Here is a 22,155-nt window from a genome sequence, read left to right on the forward strand (position 1 = left end):
ACTACATCGATGTGCAGGCCAAAGGGGGACATTCCTGGAGTACCAAGAGGCAGTAATAAAGGCCCTTATTTTTGGCAACCAGGAACAGGGGGGCCCTAGTACTTCTGGAAGCGAGGCCTCGCGAATTGTATTAGGGCAACATTTTCCGAGTGAAGTCCCCCACACTGGAAAGAAAGGAAGGTCCCAGAAACGATGTAGAGTATGCTACAAAAAGGGGATAAGAAAGGACACAACTTACCATTGTGAAACCTGCCCCACACAACCAGGCTTGTGTATCAAAGATTGTTTTAAGATATATCACACTTCCCTTGAATTTTAATGTACTCCACACAGCTTGTACAAAGAGCCGCATGCCATTACCTTCCCTTCTGAGTCTTGCCATGTGTCCAAACAGAAATTTACAAACACATATATGCTATTGCCATACTCAGGAGAAAAAGCACCCCATAATATGTTACACAATTTCTCCTATTAACCCTTGTGAAAATGGCACATTTTGATCTAAAGTTACATATTAATGGAAAAAATTAGTTTTTTTTTTTATTTTCACAGCCCATAACAATTTGACAAAACACCAGTGGGGTCAAAATGCTCACTACGGCCGTAAGTGAGTTCCATGAGGGGGGCTAGTAACAAAAAGGTATCACTTGCTTGGGATTTCCACTGCACAGGTACAATATGGGCTCTGCAAATGCAAGATGGCGCCCGAAAACCATTCCAGCAAACTCTGTGATAAAATGGCACTCCTTCCCTTCTGAAGCCTGCTGTCTGCCCAAATAGCGTTTTACAACCATATATGGGGTATTGCCATACTCAGGAGAAATTGTGTAACAAATTTTGGGGTGCTTTTTCTACTATTGCCCTTTGTGGAAGTATAAAATTATGGGGTGAATCTACAAATTAATGGAAAAAATGACATTTTTCATTTTCAAGTATCGATGCCTAACAATTTGACAAAACACCAGTGGGGTCAAAGTACTCACTATACCCATAGATGAGTTCCTTGAGGGGTGTAGTTTACAAAATGGTATCACTTGTTGGGGTTTTTGACTGCTCTGATACAACAGGGGTTCTGCAAATGCAACATGGCGCATGAAAACCATTCCAGCAAAATCTGCGCCAAAAACGCCAAATGGTGCACCTTCCCTTCTGAAGCCTGCTGTCTGCCCAAATAGCGTTTTACAACCATATATGGGGTATTGCCATACTCAGGAGAAATTGTGTAACAAATTTTGGGGGTGCTTTTTCTACTATTGCCCTTTGTGGAAGTATAAAATTATGGGGTGAATCTACAAATTAATGGAAAAAATTACATTTTTCATTTTCACGTATCGATGCCTAACAATTTGACAAAACACCAGTGGGGTCAAAGTACTCACTATACCCATAGATGAGTTCCTTGAGGGGTTTAGTTTACAAAATGGTATCACTTGTTGGGGTTTTTGACTGCTCTGATACAACAGGGGTTCTGCAAATGCAACATGGCGCATGAAAACCATTCCAGCAAAATCTGCGCCAAAAACGCCAAATGGTGCACCTTCCCTTCTGAAGCCTGCTGTCTGCCCAAATAGCGTTTTACAACCATATATGGGGTATTGCCATACTCAGGAGAAATTGTGTAACAAATTTTGGGGTGCTTTTTCTACTATTGCCCTTTGTGGAAGTATAAAATTATGGGGTGAATCTACAAATTAATGGAAAAAATGACATTTTTCATTTTCACGTATCGATGCCTAACAATTTGACAAAACACCAGTGGGGTCAAAGTACTCACTATACCCATAGATGAATTCCCTGAGGGGTGTAGTTTGCAAAATGGGGTCACTTGTGGGGGGGTTCCACTGTATTGGTGCTTCGGGGGTCTTGCTAATGCGACATAGCACCCACCAACATTCCACCAGAATCTGAGCTGCAAAATCCAAAAATCACTCCTTCCCTTCTGAGTCCTGCCATGCACCCAACTGGTATTTTTTGGTCACATGTGAGGCATTGCCGTACTCGGGAGAAATTGGGCCACAGATTTTGGGGTGCTTTTTCTCCTTCATTCCTTGTTAAAATGACACATTTTGAGCCAGAACTGCATTTTTGTGTAAAAAAATGTAATTTTTCATTTTCACTGCCCAGTTGTATCAAAATTGGTGAAACCCCTGGGGGTTTGAAATGTACACTATACCCCTAGATGAATTCCCTGAGGGGTGTAGTTTGCAAAATGGGGTCACTTGTGGGGGGGTTCCACTGTATTGGTGCTTTGGGGGTCTTGCTAATGCGACATAGCACCCACCAACATTCCACCACCAAAAATCACTCCTTCCCTTCTGAGTCCTGCCATGCACCCAACTGGTATTTTTTGGTCACATATGAGGCATTGCCATACTCGGGAGAAATTGGGGCACAGATTTTGGGGTGCTTTTTCTCCTTCATACCTTATGAAAATGAAAAATTTTGAGCCAGAACTGCATTTTTGTGTAAAAAAATGTAATTTTTCATTTTCACTGCCCAGTTGTATCAAAATTGGTGAAACCCCTGGGGGTTTGAAATGTACACTATACCCCTAGTTGAATTCCCTGAGGGGTGTAGTTTGCAAAATGGGGTCACTTGTGGGGGGGTTCCACTGTATTGGTGCTTGGGGGGTCTTGGTAATGCGACATAGCACCCACCAAAATTCCACCAGAATCTGAGCTGCAAAATCCAAAAATCACTCCTTCCCTTCTGAGTCCTGCCATGCACCCAACTGGTATTTTTTGGTCACATGTGAGGCATTGCCGTACTCGGGAAAAATTGGGGCACAGATTTTGGGGTGCTTTTTCTCCTTCATACCTTCTGAAAATGAAAAATTTTGAGCCAGAACTGCATTTTTGTGTAAAAAATTTAATTTTTAATTTTCACTGCCCAGTTGTACCACAATTGGTGAAACCCCTGGGGGTTTGAAATGTACACTATACCCCTAGATGAATTCCCTGAGGGGTGTAGTTTGCAAAATGGGGTCACTTGTGGGGGGTTCCTAAATTTTAGCATCTTATGGTGCCTAGAAACCTACATGGTGCCTAAAAAATAATCTCATAAAAAGGAGGCTCCAAAATCAAGTAGGTGCTCCTTCTATTATGAAGCCTGTGGTTTGGTCAACGTGCACACTAGGGCCACATATAGGATATTTATGAAAACAAAAGAATTGGGGGAATCAATTTTTAGTCACATTTCTCTAGTAAAATGTACTGTGTTCCTTAGAAAAATGTATTAAAATTGCAAATCTGCAAAAAAAAATGAAATTTTGAAATTTCACCTACACTTTGTTTTAATTCCTGTGAAACACCTAAAGGGTTAACAAACTTCCAAAATGCTGTTTTGAATACTGTGAGGGGTGCAGTTTTTGAAATGGTATCATTTATGGGGGTGTCTCACATACAAGTCCCTCAAAGTCACATCAGAACTGAACTGGTCCCTAAAAAAATCAGTGTTTGAAATTTTCTTGAAAATTTGAGAATTTGCTATTCATATTGTAAGCCTCCTAGTGTCCAAAAAAATTAAAAGGAAGTTGAAATAATGATGGAAACATAAAGTAGACATATGGTCTATGTTAGTTATTAACTATTTTGAGTGGTATGATTATTTGTCTCACAAGCAGAAAATTTAACATTTTGCAAATTGCTAAATTTTCCATTTTTTTCCGACATTTTGGTATTTTTCACAAAAAAACACAGACTGTATCGACCCAAATTTACCACTAATTTGAAGTACAATGTGTCACGAAAAAACAATCTCAAAATCACTGGGATAAGTAAAAGCAAAAAAAAGTTATCCCCACTTAAGTGATACATGTCAGATTTGAAAAAAAGGGCTCTGTCAGGAACGCAAAAACTGGCTCTGTCAGGAAGGGGTTAATCCAATGATAATATGATTGACGGTGATAAAACAATTATGTTATCACGTTGGAATTATGTTATGACAGTTGGTATAAAATCTGAACCCTCCACTTGTGTAAGTGATAATTAGTACCTTAACTAGACATTTTGGTGCCCTGGGCCAGGAAGGGCCACAGGAGTTGTGCACCTTACACACATAATGCCCACATGACTAGCACCTCTTGTGTACAATATGCCCACAGGAGAAGCGCCCCCATTTCCCTAGTGTTAGCCCTGTCCCCTTCCACCCATTGTAAGCTCTGTTCCCCTTCCCCCATTTTTACATACCATTTTGAGGTGCCAGTGCTCACTGCTGCTCCTTCTGACCTCTGTCCTCCACACCACAGCCAGTGACACCGCATCCCCTTTGCACTGCACTGTGTTCTCTAGCCGGCTGCTCCTATCCTCAGTCAGGGCGGGATGTACTAAAGGGAAAATGCGGTAAAATGCCCGTTTTACCGCATTTTCCTATGTACTATTACCCGGCCACACGAATTTCGCCGGGCAGGGTATCGCCACCCAAAGGTGGCGATACCCTATAGAAGCCTATGGGCTTCTTTCCGCCGCCTCGCCGCAACCCCGCCGACCCCCCCTTTCCCCCTCCCTTGGGCTTACCTTCTTGCAGATCCTCCTGGACCCCGGAAGGTAAGCCCTTCCTTCCCCTAGCAATGCAGCTGGACATCCTTCCGGCTGCAGGGGGGGGAGGAGGCGCCGGGGACAGCCTGCTTAGCTGTCCCCGGCATGTAGGCAGCAGGAGGCGGCAGGGAGGAGACGGAGACCCCCCGCAGACCACAGTACAGGTATCGCGGGGGTCTCCGTTACCGCACCGCGATGCCAGCCGCATATGTTAGTACATATGTGCTGGCATCGCAGCGGACTGCCGGCGAAGGGCGGGCGATGTATATTAATACATCCCGCCCTCAGTCACAGCGCGCCTGCCAAGCAGACCGCTAAGTCTAGGACACAGAGGGGGAGCGCCGATCAGCAGCACTACAGCGCTTCACCTCTGTCTCCTAGACTTGGCATTCTACTCGGCAGGTGGCACCATGACTGACTGAGAACCCACCAGCTTGGAAACACAGTGTGGAAGGGATGCACTGTCACTGTCTTTGGCTGGGAGAGTCGGGGGACAATTTGTGTGCCGGCATATGCGCCCATAGTGCAGATGCACTGTGGGCAAGGCACCGCTGGCACACACCTAGTTACAGCCCTGGGGATAATACTTCCAGATTGCTCCAGCATAAAGCCCCATACACACTAGACGATATATCGTTAACGATATAAACAATAACAATATCGTTAATAATAGAATGTTCATATCGTCCAGTGTGTACTCTCAATATCAGTAAGGGTACATGCTATTGTGGGTCAGTAACAACATCTAATGTCATCTGTACATGCAGAACAATGTTGACTATATCGTCAATGTCACCTGCATGTTCAGGCGGAGGTCGGGTGACATCACTGAACGATATCTTTAACTATACAGCCTTTCAGAATTGCATTACACTTTACTCAGAATCCAAATAAGAACAGACTAGTTGTTAACAAACATCTCACCCTTTTAAATTGTACACAGCTAGAACTACTATAAAAGCGCATCACAATGACACGTTGTGCAATGTACTTTCGCTTTGATCTGTAATGGTTTTACTTTTACTTGAAGCTGTGACAGTTTTTAACCCACAAACTCCACCCCACCCCAGTCCCCAATCTGCTCCTACCTCCAATCTCTTCACAGCACCCTCTCTATATATCCAGAAAGTTTGAAAAATATCAGTGTCCCGCAAAAATTGCTTTCAGTTTCTGTTATGACATCTTTTAGCACACAAAGGAGTAATTTGGACCGCCAAGTTGCCGCTAGTGGTCAGTGGCGGAACTTCACCTCGTGAGGAGTAGTAAGCGTTTCATATATCAAAATGTGGTTTGCATTGCAGAGGGCTCACCTGAAAAGCACAAGGACCAAGAGAGTTTGGAATTAGCAGTGCACACAGGAGAAAACACATATTCATATACTAGGTGATTCATCGCGCCCTACGGGCGCTCTTCACACCGTCGTAAGGGGCTGTGCCCCCTTAATTTGTGAACGTTTGTATATGAGAAATATGGTTAGAATTGCATGAAAGATGCCCTGTATTGCAACTTAGGTGTCCGCGAATCGCGGGAGGGGGGGTCGCGGAGGGTGCCGCGAATTGCAGGAGGGGGGGTCGCGGGGGGTGCCGCGAATTGCAGGAGGGGGGGTTGTGGGGGCGTGGATGCTGCGAATCGCGGGAGGGATTGCAGAGAATCGCGGGAGGGGGGTCGCGGGGTGGGTTGCCGCAAATCGCGGGAGGGGGGTTACGGGGGCGGGGGTTGCGGCGAATCATGGTAGGGGGGGTCGCGGGGGGTGTGCCGTGAATCACGGGAGGGGGGGTCACAAGGTGGGGTGCCGAGAATCGCGGGGGTGTGTGTGTGTGCCGTGAATCGCGGGAGTGGGGGTTGCGGGGTGGGTGGGGGGGGGGGTGTGACGCAAATCGCCACAAGAAAAAATCAACACAGAAAGGTCAACACATGTAAATGTTGACATAAGTGTGGCACTTCATTGGTGTCCATGTCGACACATGAGAATGAATATGAAAACATTCAAAAAATGAAAAAAAAAACTTCAAAAACTCATGTCAACCTTTTTCATTGTCGACCATAGCCATGTCAGTGTTTTCCATGTGCAATTTAATTCTGTAGCTGCCGCGAATCACGGGGGGTGCCGCGAATTGCGGGTGGGGGGGGTCGCGGGGTTGGGTGCCGCGAATCGCGGGAGGGCGGGGTTCACAGGGGTTCCGTGGGGGGTTGCCGCGAATTGCGGGAGGTGGGGGGTCACGGGGGGTGCCGCGAATCACGGGAGGGGGGGTTGCGGGGGGGTGTGACGCGAATCGCCACAAGAAAAAATCAACACAGAAAGGTCAACACATGTAAATGTTGACATAAGTGTGCCACTTCATTGGTGTCCATGTTGACACATGACAATGAATATGAAAACATTCAAAAAATGAAATAAATCTTCAAAAACTCATGTCAACCTTTTTCATTGTCGACCATAGCCGTGCCAGTGTTTTGCATGTGCCATTTAATCCTGGGGCTGCCGCGAATCGCGGGGGGTGCCGCGATTTGCGGGAGGGGGGGGGTTGCGGGGGTGGGTGCCGCGAATCGCGGGAGAGCGGGGTTTATTGGGTTTTTCCGGCGGCGGGTTGCCGCGAATTGCGGGAGGGGGGGGTCGCGGGGGGGTGCCGGGGTGCCGCGAATCGCCGGAGGGGGGGTTGCGGGGGGTGTGACGCGAATTGCCACAAGAAAAAAATCAACACAGAAAGGTCAACATATGTAAATGTTGACATAAGTGTGCCACTTCATTGGTGTCCATGTCGACACATGACAATGAATATGAAAAAATTAAAAAAATTAAAAATAAATCTTCAAAAACTCATGTCAACCTTTTTCATTGTCGACCATAGCCATGTCAGTGTTTTGCATGTGCCATTTAATCCTGGGGCTGCTGCGAATTGCGCGGGGGGGGGGGTGCCGCGAATCGCGGGAGGGGGGTCGCAGGGGGGGTGCCGCCAATCGTGCAAGGGGGGGTCGCGGGGGGGTTCTTTTTGCCGCGAATCACGGGAGGGAGGTCGCGGGGGGGGGGTGTTTTTTCCGCGAATCGGGGGGGGGTCACGGGGGAGGGTTTGCCGCGATTCGCGGGAGGGGGGGGTCGCGGGTGGTGGTTATGCCGCGAATTGCGGGAGGGGTCGTGGGGGGGTTATTTTTGCAGCGAATCGCGGGAGGGGGGGTCGCGGGGGTGTTTTTGCTGCGAATCGCGGTAGGGGGGGTCGCGGGGGAGCGGGTGTTTTTGCCGCGAATCGCGGGAGGGGGGGGGGGGCGCGCGGGGGGGGGAGGTTTTGCCGCAAATCGCGGGAGGGGGGCGCTCACCTGGTGGCTGTGGAGTAGCAGTGCTGGGCAACATGGGAAGGCAGTGGGTGTCTGGCACTGTCTGTGGGCTCACTGGGCTGGTTCTCTGTCACATACCTCCCAACATGACCCTCTCCAGGAGGGACACAATGCTCTGTTTCTAGACTTCCCCTAAATGTATGATTGCCATCACCTGTTTTAAACAGGTTAATTTCTCAGAAAGGTGTTCAGCACAGATGAAGGCAATCACACATTAAGAGGAAAGTCCAGGAACAGAGCGTTATAGACACAGACACCCACTTTGAGTGACAGATGTAGCCAAATATATAGGAGATGTATATAAACAGTATATTATATTATTATATTATATTATAGCTAAATAGTGAAATTGTGCCAATAACCACTATGTTTATACTGTATTTTCCTTTATGCTGCACAAAATTAACGATATTGTAAACTCAGAAGTGATCCTTCAATTATTGGTTATATTTTAATGCCTGTTCATCCACACCAGGCGATCTACTGTACTTCTATTCCATGCAACACAAATACAAAATATGTTTGAAAATTACTCCCTCTAGTGGTCACAAGAGTCAGACCATATGGGTGAAATGTAATAGGATGAGAGATTCAGAAAGTGAGAGATTTGGTAAGAAATCGCCAGTTTTTTTAAAGCGGCAATTATTTACACTGCAAAATCAGTTTGATTTTGCAGTGTAAATGATTGCCGCTTTAAAAAAACTGGAGAATTCTCACAAAATCTCTCACTTTCTGATTCTCTCATCCTATTAAAACTCACCCTATGGGGGAAATTTACTAAAGGAAATTTGTAAAAAATAGGTGTGTTTGTATCCAGAAATACACTTATTTTGACATTTACTATCCCAAAAATACGGCAATTCGTATTGATAGCACATCAATACGACTACGAATTGCCGTATTTTCGGGATAGTAAATGTCAAAAATAAGTGTATTTCTGGATACAAACACACCTATTTTTTTTACAAATTTTCTTTAGTAAATTTCCCCCTATATCTCTACATTTACAATCAGATAAAAAAATATCTGTTAAATGAAATTTTACAAACAATCTGTCCATCACTTAAACCACATGTCCTGTATATCTTTACTCAATAACAGCTGTATTAATAACCAGTACCCAAATTATATTCGGAACCCTACAGTCTCATGACCGTATCAGAGAGTCATCAGGTTCATAGTTATATCTTATTCTGTTTTGTGTTCTCCAATATTGTAACAACGTTATAGATCTGTATACATTACGGGCCTAATTCAGACCTGATCACTGCTGTGCGAATTGGGACAGGGGCCAATTATAGATGCGTGTGCGTAGCGCCTGTGGTACATAAGCAGGCGTACGCGCAGGGGGGGGGGAGCCGAGTATCTAGAAGCCCCCCCTGGCCACCAATGTATAGGTCAGTGGTTTCTGTCGTTCCCCCCACCAGTGTTCCCTGTTTACTGTGCGAGTGTGCGCGCGGACTGAAAGTGCTGAGCGCGCGCACATCCATTATTCCACAGCGCACAAATACGTTGCCGCCCACCATCAGAGCTGTAACTGGCTCCTGGCAGGGCACCACCATATTGGAGCCTGGAGCCAGCCTGCGTTGTGTGCTCTGTGCGGTGCCGGCGTCTGATATTGGCGCCGTACAGCGCGCACAGAGCACTGAGTAGCTCCGCAGCAGCCTGCCCACCTGTTCCCCTGCCTGCCCGCTCACAAACACACCTGCTCGCATGGCCGCCCGCCCGCCTGCCCATGCACCCACCTTCCCGACCGCCCACCCACCTGCGGGGGCTGCAGTGCTATAGTTACGCCGCTGAACTCGGTGGCGGCCACCACATCGTCCCCCTGCAGATGGACAGCTGGCACAGGCTGACACCAGCGTCTCTCCCAGTGGAGTGACATAGCGGCATCACCCCCACCGTGTCGCATCGCACCGGGCAAACCCCCCCCCCCCCTGTGGAGCGACCGCGGTGACCGCTTTGCATCACCCCCCCCCCCCCCCTGTGTGGAGGCCGCAGCACAAAGTCGTCGTCCCTGTGGGGCAGTTGAACGCTGGGGCGACCCTCTCCCCCTCTATGCCTGGGGCGCTCCGGTAGCTTGCACCGGCCCTGTGTACACCATTATATGCTCCTTCTTCCTCCATTATCCAGTGTGAATATTGTTTTCTTACACATGGAGTCCACCAATGATATGGAAATATATTTGTACTCAGTGTAACCCTTGTATCTCCCTTTCTGGTTGTAGGAAAATATTGGCGTGATTTCTTGAAGCATCAGACTCAGCGGATGATTAATAATTATAGGTGTTGTACCTGGAAGACAAACATGTTAATAAAATATGAAACAAACTTTACATAATGAGTTCATTTATTATACACACAATTTGTCTGTCTGTGTGTGTCAGTGTCTATATGTGTCTGTTTGTGTGCATCTGTCTGTCTGTCTGTGTCTGTGTGTGTTTGTGTGTGTGTGTGTCTGTCTGTATGTGTCTGTGTGTTTGTCTGTGTGTATGTGTCTGTTTGTGAGTGTCTGTATGTGTGTATGTGTTTGTCTGTGTCAGTTTCTCTGTCTGTGTGTGCGTCTATGTGTGTCTGTCTTTGTGTGTGTGTCTGTCTTTGTGTGTGTGTGTCTGTCTTTGTGTGTCTGTGTGTGTGTGTCTGTCTGTCTCTCTGTCTTTGTCTGTCTGTGTGTGTGTCTGTCTGTCTGTGCGTCTGTCTTTGTGTGTGTGTCTGTCTTTGTGTGTGTGTCTGTCTTTGTGTGTGTGTGTGTGTGTCTGTCTTTGTGTGTGTGTGTGTGTGTGTGTGTGTGTCTGTCTGTCTTTGTGTGTGTGTGTGTGTCTGTCTTTGTGTGTGTGTGTGTCTGTCTTTGTGTGTGTGTGTGTGTGTGTGTGTGTGTGTCTGTCTTTGTGTGTTTGTGTCTGTCTTTGTGTGTTTGTGTGTGTGTCTGTCTTTGTGTGTGTCTGTCTTTGTGTGTGTGTGTGTCTGTCTTTGTGTGTGTATGTGTGTGTCTGAGTAAAAGAAAAGTCTGTCTGTAAATACTGGGGATAAACACGACACTGATACTGTATATTCTCTCTCTGTATCAGAGCATGGGGAAGATGTATCAAACTCTGTGAAGCACATGTGCAGACCCCCTGTGCCAATGCCTTCGGGGAGTATCACCCTCGCACAGTGATGGAGGGGGCGGGCAGGGGAACAGCTTGCATATTATGGGCATCCCCATAACGATCCTGGGCGTTCCCCTGGGAATGCAGGCGTGTCAATGTCACATGACGTCAGCCCACACCCTGAATTCAGACTGCAGTGGCCATCTGGAAAGTAAGTATTGACTCAGACCAGTGACCATCAAATAATTTCTCTCCCGGGAGGCCGCATGCAAGGGGAGATGCACGGCAGGGGAGAGGGACAGAGATATCAGTGTACTGGGCCCCAAGATTTCTGTTGCTGGCCCTGAGTGACAGCACGTCACCCTCCTCATTGTACTCTGTGTCATGTACAGCACAGCCTGCTGAGGACAGCACGAGTCTAGGTCCCAGAGGGGAGCACCAAGCTGATGCTGATTATGCTCCGCCTCCGCTTGGTGGTTCTTCTTATAAAGCAGTTAGATCACAGAGGGGAGCACCAAGCTGATGCTGATTATACTCCGTCCTCCGCTTGGTGGTTCTTCTTATAAAGCAGTTAAATCACAGAGGGGAGCACCAAGCTGATGCTGATTATACTCCGTCCTCCGCTTGGTGGTTCTTCTTATAAAGCAGTTAGGTCCCAGAGAGGAGCACCAAGCTGATGCTGATTACGCTCCGTCCTCCGCTTGGTGGTTCTTCTTATAAAGCAGTTAGGTCCCAGAGGGGAGCACCAAGCTGATGCTGATTACGCTCCGTCCTCCGCTTGGTGGTTCTTCTTATAAAGCAGTTAGGTCACAGAGGGGAGCACCAAGCTGATGCTGATTATGCTCCGCCTCTGCTTGGTGGTTCTTCTTATAAAGCAGTTAGGTCACAGAGGGGAGCACCAAGCTGATGCTGATTATGCTCCGTCCTCCGCTTGGTGGTTCTTCTTATAAAGCAGTTAGGTCCCAGAGGGGAGCACCTAGCTGATACTGATTATGCTCTGCCTCCGCTTGGTGGTTCTTCTTATAAAGCAGTTAGGTCCCAGAGGGGAGCACCAAGCTGATACTGATTATGCTCCGCCTCCGCTTGGTGGTTCTTCTTATAAAGCAGTTAGATCACAGAGGGGAGCACCAAGCTGATGCTGATTATACTCCGTCCTCCGCTTGGTGGTTCTTCTTATAAAGCAGTTAGATCACAGAGGGGAGCACCAAGCTGATGCTGATTATACTCCGTCCTCCGCTTGGTGGTTCTTCTTATAAAGCAGTTAGGTCCCAGAGAGGAGCACCAAGCTGATGCTGATTACGCTCCGTCCTCCGCTTGGTGGTTCTTCTTATAAAGCAGTTAGGTCACAGAGGGGAGCACCAAGCTGATGCTGATTACGCTCCGTCCTCCGCTTGGTGGTTCTTCTTATAAAGCAGTTAGGTCACAGAGGGGAGCACCAAGCTGATGCTGATTATGCTCCGCCTCTGCTTGGTGGTTCTTCTTATAAAGCAGTTAGGTCACAGAGGGGAGCACCAAGCTGATGCTGATTATGCTCCGTCCTCCGCTTGGTGGTTCTTCTTATAAAGCAGTTAGGTCCCAGAGGGGAGCACCTAGCTGATACTGATTATGCTCTGCCTCCGCTTGGTGGTTCTTCTTATAAAGCAGTTAGGTCCCAGAGGGGAGCACCAAGCTGATACTGATTATGCTCCGCCTCCGCTTGGTGGTTCTTCTTATAAAGCAGTTAGGTCCCAGAGGGGAGCACCAAGCTGATGCTGATTACGCTCCGTCCTCCGCTTGGTGGTTCTTCTTATAAAGCAGTTAGGTCACAGAGGGGAGCACCAAGCTGATGCTGATTATGCTCCGTCCTCTGCTTGGTGGTTCTTCTTATAAAGCAGTTAGGTCACAGAGGAGAGCACCAAGCTGATGCTGATTATGCTCCACCTCCACTTGGTAGTTCTTCTTATAAAGCAGTTAGGTCCCAGAGGGGAGCACCAAGCTGATGCTGATTACGCTCCGTCCTCCGCTTGGTGGTTCTTCTTATAAAGCAGATAGGTCACAGAGGGGAGCACCAAGCTGATGCTGATTATGCTCCGTCCTCTGCTTGGTGGTTCTTCTTATAAAGCAGTTAGGTCACAGAGGGGAGCACCAAGCTGATGCTGATTATGCTCCACCTCCGCTTGGTGGTTCTTCTTATAAAGCAGTTAGGTCCCAGAGGGGAGCACCAAGCTGATACTGATTATGCTCCGCCTCCACTTGGTGGTTCTTCTTATAAAGCAGTTAGGTCACAGAGGGGAGCACCAAGCTGATACTGATTATGCTCTGCCTCCGCTTGGTGGTTCTTCTAATAAAGCAGTTAGGTCCCAGAGGGGAGCACCAAGCTGATATGATTATGCTCCGCCTCCGCTTGGTGGTTCTTCTTATAAAGCAGTTAGGTCCCAGAGGGGAGCACCAAGCTGATGCTGATTATGCTCCGTCCTCCGCTTGGTGGTTCTTCTTATAAAGCAGTTAGGTCCCAGAGGGGAGCACCAAGCTGATGCTGATTATGCTTCGTCCTCTGCTTGGTGGTTCTTCTTATAAAGCTGTTAGGTCCCAGAGGGGAGCACCAAGCTGATGCTGATTATGCTCCGCCTCCGCTTGGTGGTTCTTCTTATAAAGCAGTTAGGTCCCAGAGGGGAGCACCAAGCTGATACTGATTATGCTCCGCCTCCGCTTGGTGGTTCTTCTTATAAAGCAGTTAAATCACAGAGGGGAGCACCAAGCTGATACTGATTATGCTCCGCCTCCGCTTGGTGGTTCTTCTTATAAAGCGGTTAGATCACAGAGGGGAGCACCAAGCTGATGCTGATTATGCTCCGCCTCCGCTTGGTGGTTCTTCTTATAAAGCAGTTGGATCACAGAAGAGAGCACCAAGCTGATGCTGATTATGCTTCGCCTCTGCTTGGTGGTTCTTCTTATAAAGCGGTTAGATCACAGAGGGGAGCACCAAGCTGATGCCGATTATGCTCCGTCCTCCGCTTGGTGGTTCTTCTTATTAAGCAGTTAGGTCACAGAGGGAAGCACCAAGCTGATGCTGATTATGCTCCGCCTTCGCTTGGTGGTTCTTCTTATAAAGCAGTTAGATCACAGAGGGGAGCACCAAGCTAATACTGATTATGCTCCGTCCTCCGCTTGGTGGTTCTTCTTATTAAGCAGTTAGGTCACAGAGGGGAGCATCCAGCTGATGCTGATTATGCTCCGCCTCTGCTTGGTGGTTCTTCTTATAAAGCAGTTAGGTCACAGAGGGGAGCACCAAGCTGATGCTGATTATGCTCTGCCTCCGCTTGGTGGTTCTTCTTATAAAGCAGTTAGGTCACAGAGGGGAGCACCAAGCTGATGCTGATTATGCTCCACCTCCGCTTGGTGGTTCTTCTTATAAAGCAGTTAGGTCCCAGAGGGGAGCACCAAGCTGATACTGATTATGCTCCGCCTCCGCTTGGTGGTTCTTCTTATAAAGCAGTTAGGTCCCAGAGGGGAGCACCAAGCTGATGCTGATTACGCTCCGTCCTCTGCTTGGTGGTTCTTCTTATAAAGCAGTTAGGTCACAGAGGGGAGCACCAAGCTGATGCTGATTATGCTCCACCTCCGCTTGGTGGTTCTTCTTATAAAGCAGTTAGGTCCCAGAGGGGAGCACCAAGCTGATGCTGATTATGCTCCGTCCTCTGCTTGGTGGTTCTTCTTATAAAGCAGTTAGGTCACAGAGGGGAGCACCAAGCTGATGCTGATTAAGCTCCGTCCTCCGCTTGGTGGTTCTTCTTATAAAGCAGTTAGGTCACGGAGGGGAGCACCAAGCTGATGCTGATTATGCTCCGCCTCCGCTTGGTGGTTCTTCTTATAAAGCAGTTAGGTCCCAGAGGGGAGCACCAAGCTGATACTGATTATGCTCTGCCTCCGCTTGGTGGTTCTTCTTATAAAGCAGTTAGGTCACAGAGGGGAGCACAAAGCTAATGCTGATTATGCTCCACCTATGCTTGGTGGTTCTTCTTATAAAGCAGTTAGGTCCCAGAGGGGAGCACCAAGCTGATACTGATTATGCTCCGCCTCCGCTTGGTGGTTCTTCTTATAAAGCAGTTAGATCACAGAGGGGAGCACCAAGCTGATGCTGATTATGCTCCGCCTCCGCTTGGTGGTTCTTCTTATAAAGCGGTTAGATCACAGAGGGGAGCACCAAGCTGATGCTGATTATGCTCCGCCTCCGCTTGGTGGTTCTTCTTATAAAGCAGTTAGATCACAGAGAAGAGCACCAAGCTGATGCTGATTTTGCTCCGCCTCTGCTTGTTGGTTCTTCTTATAAAGCGGTTAGATCACAGAGGGGAGCCCCAAGCTGATACTGATTATGCTCCATCCTCCGTTTGGTGGTTCTTCTTATTAAGCAGTTAGGTCACAGAGGGGAGCACCAAGCTGATGCTGATTATGCTCCGCCTCCGCTTGGTGGTTCTTCTTATAAAGCAGTTAGATCACAGAGGGGAGCACCAAGCTGATACTGATTATGCTCCGTCCTCCGCTTGGTGGTTCTTCTTATTAAGCAGTTAGGTCACAGAGGGGAGCACCAAGCTGATGCTGATTATGCTCTGCCTCCGCTTGGTGGTTCTTCTTATAAAGCAGTTAGGTCACAGAGGGGAGCACCAAGCTGATGCTGATTATGCTCCACCTCCGCTTGGTGGTTCTTCTTATAAAGCAGTTAGATCACAGAGGGGAGCACCAAGCTGATGCTGATTATGCTCCGCCTCCGCTTGGTGGTTTATCTTATAAAGCAGTTAGGTCACAGAGGGGAGTACCAAGCTGATGCTGATTATGCTCCGCCTCCGCTTGGTGGTTCTTCTTATAAAGCAGTTAGGTCACAGAGGGGAGCACCAAGCTGATGCTGATTATGCTCCGCCTCCGCTTGGTGGTTCTTCTTATAAAGCAGTTAGATCACAGAGGGGGAGCACCAAGCTGATGCTGATTATGCTCCGCCTCTGCTTGGTGGTTCTTCTTATAAAGCAGTTAAGTCACAGAGGGGAGCACCAAGCTGATGCTGATTATGCTCTGCCTCCGCTTGGTGGTTCTTCTTATAAAGCAGTTAGGTCACAGAGGGGAGCACCAAGCTGATGCTGATTATGCTCCACCTCCGCTTGGTGGTTCTTCTTATAAAGCAGTTAGGTCCCAGAGGGGAGCACCAAGCTGATGCTGATTACGCTCCGTCCTCTGCTTGGTGGTTCTTCTTATAAAGCAGTTAGGTCACAGAGGGGAGCACCAAGCTGATGCTGATTATGCTCCACCTCCGCTTGGTGGTTCTTCTTATAAAGCAGTTAGGTCCCAGAGGGGAGCACCAAGCTGATGCTGATTATGCTCCGTCCTCTGCTTGGTGGTTCTTCTTATAAAGCAGTTAGGTCACAGAGGGGAGCACCAAGCTGATGCTGATTATGCTCCGCCTCCGCTTGGTGGTTCTTCTTATAAAGCAGTTAGGTCCCAGAGGGGAGCACCAAGCTGATGCTGATTATGCTTCACCTCCGCTTGGTGGTTCTTCTTATAAAGCAGTTAGATCACAGAGGGGAGCACCAAGCTGATGCTGATTATGCTCCGCCTCCGCTTGGTGGTTCTTCTTATTAAGCAGTTAGGTCACAGAGGGGAGCACCAAGCTGATGCTGATTATGCTCCGCCTCCGCTTGGTGGTTCTTCTTATAAAGCAGTTAGATCACAGAGGGGAGCACCAAGCTGATACTGATTATGCTCCGTCCTCCGCTTGGTGGTTCTTCTTATTAAGCAGTTAGGTCACAGAGGGGAGCACCAAGCTGATGCTGATTATGCTCTGCCTCCGCTTGGTGGTTCTTCTTATAAAGCAGTTAGGTCACAGAGGGGAGCACCAAGCTGATGCTGATTATGCTCCACCTCCGCTTGGTGGTTCTTCTTATAAAGCAGTTAGATCACAGAGGGGAGCACCAAGCTGATGCTGATTATGCTCCGCCTCCGCTTGGTGGTTCTTCTTATAAAGCAGTTAGGTCACAGAGGGGAGTACCAAGCTGATGCTGATTATGCTCCGCCTCCGCTTGGTGGTTCTTCTTATAAAGCAGTTAGGTCACAGAGGGGAGCACCAAGCTGATGCTGATTATGCTCCGCCTCCGCTTGGTGGTTCTTCTTATAAAGCAGTTAGATCACAGAGGGGGAGCACCAAGCTGATGCTGATTATGCTCCGCCTCTGCTTGGTGGTTCTTCTTATAAAGCAGTTAAGTCACAGAGGGGAGCACCAAGCTGATGCTGATTATGCTCTGCCTCCGCTTGGTGGTTCTTCTTATAAAGCAGTTAGGTCACAGAGGGGAGCACCAAGCTGATGCTGATTAAGCTCCGTCCTCCGCTTGGTGGTTCTTCTTATAAAGCAGTTAGGTCACGGAGGGGAGCACCAAGCTGATGCTGATTATGCTCCACCTCCGCTTGGTGGTTCTTCTTATAAAGCAGTTAGGTCACAGAGGGGAGCACCAAGCTGATGCTGATTATGCTCCGCCTCCGCTTGGTGGTTCTTCTTATAAAGCAGTTAGATCACAGAGGGGGAGCACCAAGCTGATGCTGATTATGCTCCGCCTCTGCTTGGTGGTTCTTCTTATAAAGCAGTTAAGTCACAGAGGGGAGCACCAAGCTGATGCTGATTATGCTCTGCCTCCGCTTGGTGGTTCTTCTTATAAAGCAGTTAGGTCACAGAGGGGAGCACCAAGCTGATGCTGATTATGCTCCACCTCCGCTTGGTGGTTCTTCTTATAAAGCAGTTAGGTCCCAGAGGGGAGCACCAAGCTGATGCTGATTACGCTCCGTCCTCTGCTTGGTGGTTCTTCTTATAAAGCAGTTAGGTCACAGAGGGGAGCACCAAGCTGATGCTGATTATGCTCCACCTCCGCTTGGTGGTTCTTCTTATAAAGCAGTTAGGTCCCAGAGGGGAGCACCAAGCTGATGCTGATTATGCTCCGTCCTCTGCTTGGTGGTTCTTCTTATAAAGCAGTTAGGTCACAGAGGGGAGCACCAAGCTGATGCTGATTATGCTCCGCCTCCGCTTGGTGGTTCTTCTTATAAAGCAGTTAGGTCCCAGAGGGGAGCACCAAGCTGATGCTGATTATGCTCCACCTCCGCTTGGTGGTTCTTCTTATAAAGCAGTTAGATCACAGAGGGGAGCACCAAGCTGATGCTGATTATGCTCCGCCTCCGCTTGGTGGTTCTTCTTATTAAGCAGTTAGGTCACAGAGGGGAGCACCAAGCTGATGCTGATTATGCTCCGCCTCCGCTTGGTGGTTCTTCTTATAAAGCAGTTAGATCACAGAGGGGAGCACCAAGCTGATACTGATTATGCTCCGTCCTCCGCTTGGTGGTTCTTCTTATTAAGCAGTTAGGTCACAGAGGGGAGCACCAAGCTGATGCTGATTATGCTCTGCCTCCGCTTGGTGGTTCTTCTTATAAAGCAGTTAGGTCACAGAGGGGAGCACCAAGCTGATGCTGATTATGCTCCACCTCCGCTTGGTGGTTCTTCTTATAAAGCAGTTAAATCACAGAGGGGAGCACCAAGCTGATACTGATTATGCTCCGCCTCCGCTTGGTGGTTCTTCTTATAAAGCGGTTAGATCACAGAGGGGAGCACCAAGCTGATGCTGATTATGCTCCGCCTCCGCTTGGTGGTTCTTCTTATAAAGCAGTTGGATCACAGAAGAGAGCACCAAGCTGATGCTGATTATGCTTCGCCTCTGCTTGGTGGTTCTTCTTATAAAGCGGTTAGATCACAGAGGGGAGCACCAAGCTGATGCCGATTATGCTCCGTCCTCCGCTTGGTGGTTCTTCTTATTAAGCAGTTAGGTCACAGAGGGAAGCACCAAGCTGATGCTGATTATGCTCCGCCTTCGCTTGGTGGTTCTTCTTATAAAGCAGTTAGATCACAGAGGGGAGCACCAAGCTAATACTGATTATGCTCCGTCCTCCGCTTGGTGGTTCTTCTTATTAAGCAGTTAGGTCACAGAGGGGAGCATCCAGCTGATGCTGATTATGCTCCGCCTCTGCTTGGTGGTTCTTCTTATAAAGCAGTTAGGTCACAGAGGGGAGCACCAAGCTGATGCTGATTATGCTCTGCCTCCGCTTGGTGGTTCTTCTTATAAAGCAGTTAGGTCACAGAGGGGAGCACCAAGCTGATGCTGATTATGCTCCACCTCCGCTTGGTGGTTCTTCTTATAAAGCAGTTAGGTCCCAGAGGGGAGCACCAAGCTGATACTGATTATGCTCCGCCTCCGCTTGGTGGTTCTTCTTATAAAGCAGTTAGGTCCCAGAGGGGAGCACCAAGCTGATGCTGATTACGTTCCGTCCTCTGCTTGGTGGTTCTTCTTATAAAGCAGTTAGGTCACAGAGGGGAGCACCAAGCTGATGCTGATTATGCTCCACCTCCGCTTGGTGGTTCTTCTTATAAAGCAGTTAGGTCCCAGAGGGGAGCACCAAGCTGATGCTGATTATGCTCCGTCCTCTGCTTGGTGGTTCTTCTTATAAAGCAGTTAGGTCACAGAGGGGAGCACCAAGCTGATGCTGATTAAGCTCCGTCCTCCGCTTGGTGGTTCTTCTTATAAAGCAGTTAGGTCACGGAGGGGAGCACCAAGCTGATGCTGATTATGCTCCGCCTCCGCTTGGTGGTTCTTCTTATAAAGCAGTTAGGTCCCAGAGGGGAGCACCAAGCTGATACTGATTATGCTCTGCCTCCGCTTGGTGGTTCTTCTTATAAAGCAGTTAGGTCACAGAGGGGAGCACAAAGCTAATGCTGATTATGCTCCACCTATGCTTGGTGGTTCTTCTTATAAAGCAGTTAGGACCCAGAGGGGAGCACCAAGCTGATACTGATTATACTCCGCCTCCGCTTGGTGGTTCTTCTTATAAAGCAGTTAGATCACAGAGGGGAGCACCAAGCTGATGCTGATTATGCTCCGCCTCCGCTTGGTGGTTCTTCTTATAAAGCGGTTAGATCACAGAGGGGAGCACCAAGCTGATGCTGATTATGCTCCGCCTCCGCTTGGTGGTTCTTCTTATAAAGCAGTTAGATCACAGAGAAGAGCACCAAGCTGATGCTGATTTTGCTCCGCCTCTGCTTGTTGGTTCTTCTTATAAAGCGGTTAGATCACAGAGGGGAGCCCCAAGCTGATACTGATTATGCTCCATCCTCCGTTTGGTGGTTCTTCTTATTAAGCAGTTAGGTCACAGAGGGGAGCACCAAGCTGATGCTGATTATGCTCCGCCTCCGCTTGGTGGTTCTTCTTATAAAGCAGTTAGATCACAGAGGGGAGCACCAAGCTGATACTGATTATGCTCCGTCCTCCGCTTGGTGGTTCTTCTTATTAAGCAGTTAGGTCACAGAGGGGAGCACCAAGCTGATGCTGATTATGCTCTGCCTCCGCTTGGTGGTTCTTCTTATAAAGCAGTTAGGTCACAGAGGGGAGCACCAAGCTGATGCTGATTATGCTCCACCTCCGCTTGGTGGTTCTTCTTATAAAGCAGTTAGATCACAGAGGGGAGCACCAAGCTGATGCTGATTATGCTCCGCCTCCGCTTGGTGGTTCTTCTTATAAAGCAGTTAGGTCACAGAGGGGAGTACCAAGCTGATGCTGATTATGCTCCGCCTCCGCTTGGTGGTTCTTCTTATAAAGCAGTTAGGTCACAGAGGGGAGCACCAAGCTGATGCTGATTATGCTCCGCCTCCGCTTGGTGGTTCTTCTTATAAAGCAGTTAGATCACAGAGGGGGAGCACCAAGCTGATGCTGATTATGCTCCGCCTCTGCTTGGTGGTTCTTCTTATAAAGCAGTTAAGTCACAGAGGGGAGCACCAAGCTGATGCTGATTATGCTCTGCCTCCGCTTGGTGGTTCTTCTTATAAAGCAGTTAGGTCACAGAGGGGAGCACCAAGCTGATGCTGATTATGCTCCACCTCCGCTTGGTGGTTCTTCTTATAAAGCAGTTAGGTCCCAGAGGGGAGCACCAAGCTGATGCTGATTACGCTCCGTCCTCTGCTTGGTGGTTCTTCTTATAAAGCAGTTAGGTCACAGAGGGGAGCACCAAGCTGATGCTGATTATGCTCCACCTCCGCTTGGTGGTTCTTCTTATAAAGCAGTTAGGTCCCAGAGGGGAGCACCAAGCTGATGCTGATTATGCTCCGTCCTCTGCTTGGTGGTTCTTCTTATAAAGCAGTTAGGTCACAGAGGGGAGCACCAAGCTGATGCTGATTATGCTCCGCCTCCGCTTGGTGGTTCTTCTTATAAAGCAGTTAGGTCCCAGAGGGGAGCACCAAGCTGATGCTGATTATGCTTCACCTCCGCTTGGTGGTTCTTCTTATAAAGCAGTTAGATCACAGAGGGGAGCACCAAGCTGATGCTGATTATGCTCCGCCTCCGCTTGGTGGTTCTTCTTATTAAGCAGTTAGGTCACAGAGGGGAGCACCAAGCTGATGCTGATTATGCTCCGCCTCCGCTTGGTGGTTCTTCTTATAAAGCAGTTAGATCACAGAGGGGAGCACCAAGCTGATACTGATTATGCTCCGTCCTCCGCTTGGTGGTTCTTCTTATTAAGCAGTTAGGTCACAGAGGGGAGCACCAAGCTGATGCTGATTATGCTCTGCCTCCGCTTGGTGGTTCTTCTTATAAAGCAGTTAGGTCACAGAGGGGAGCACCAAGCTGATGCTGATTATGCTCCACCTCCGCTTGGTGGTTCTTCTTATAAAGCAGTTAGATCACAGAGGGGAGCACCAAGCTGATGCTGATTATGCTCCGCCTCCGCTTGGTGGTTCTTCTTATAAAGCAGTTAGGTCACAGAGGGGAGTACCAAGCTGATGCTGATTATGCTCCGCCTCCGCTTGGTGGTTCTTCTTATAAAGCAGTTAGGTCACAGAGGGGAGCACCAAGCTGATGCTGATTATGCTCCGCCTCCGCTTGGTGATTCTTCTTATAAAGCAGTTAGATCACAGAGGGGGAGCACCAAGCTGATGCTGATTATGCTCCGCCTCTGCTTGGTGGTTCTTCTTATAAAGCAGTTAAGTCACAGAGGGGAGCACCAAGCTGATGCTGATTATGCTCTGCCTCCGCTTGGTGGTTCTTCTTATAAAGCAGTTAGGTCACAGAGGGGAGCACCAAGCTGATGCTGATTAAGCTCCGTCCTCCGCTTGGTGGTTCTTCTTATAAAGCAGTTAGGTCACGGAGGGGAGCACCA

At 48.5% G+C, this 22,155-nt stretch overlaps 1 protein-coding gene across 4 annotated transcripts in view; it reads left to right on the top strand.

The window, feature by feature from the left end:
• Nucleotides 1–10,195, top strand: part of LOC146050547 (cholinesterase-like) — a 40,150-nt gene extending 29,955 nt beyond the window's left edge. For all 4 annotated transcript variants that reach the window (XM_083167606.1, XM_083167604.1, XM_083167605.1 and 1 more), the window contains exon 4: nt 10,093–10,195. In XM_083167606.1, coding sequence (XP_083023732.1) covers nt 10,093–10,108 — 16 coding nt within the window. In that variant the 3' untranslated portion in view covers nt 10,109–10,195. The remainder of the gene's footprint in view (nt 1–10,092) is intronic.
• Nucleotides 10,196–22,155: the final 11,960 nt, after the last annotated feature.

This window comes from Crinia signifera, chromosome 12 (genome assembly GCF_055691185.1).
Source record: "Crinia signifera chromosome 12, ASM5569118v1, whole genome shotgun sequence".
Lineage (NCBI taxonomy): Eukaryota > Metazoa > Chordata > Amphibia > Anura > Myobatrachidae > Crinia > Crinia signifera.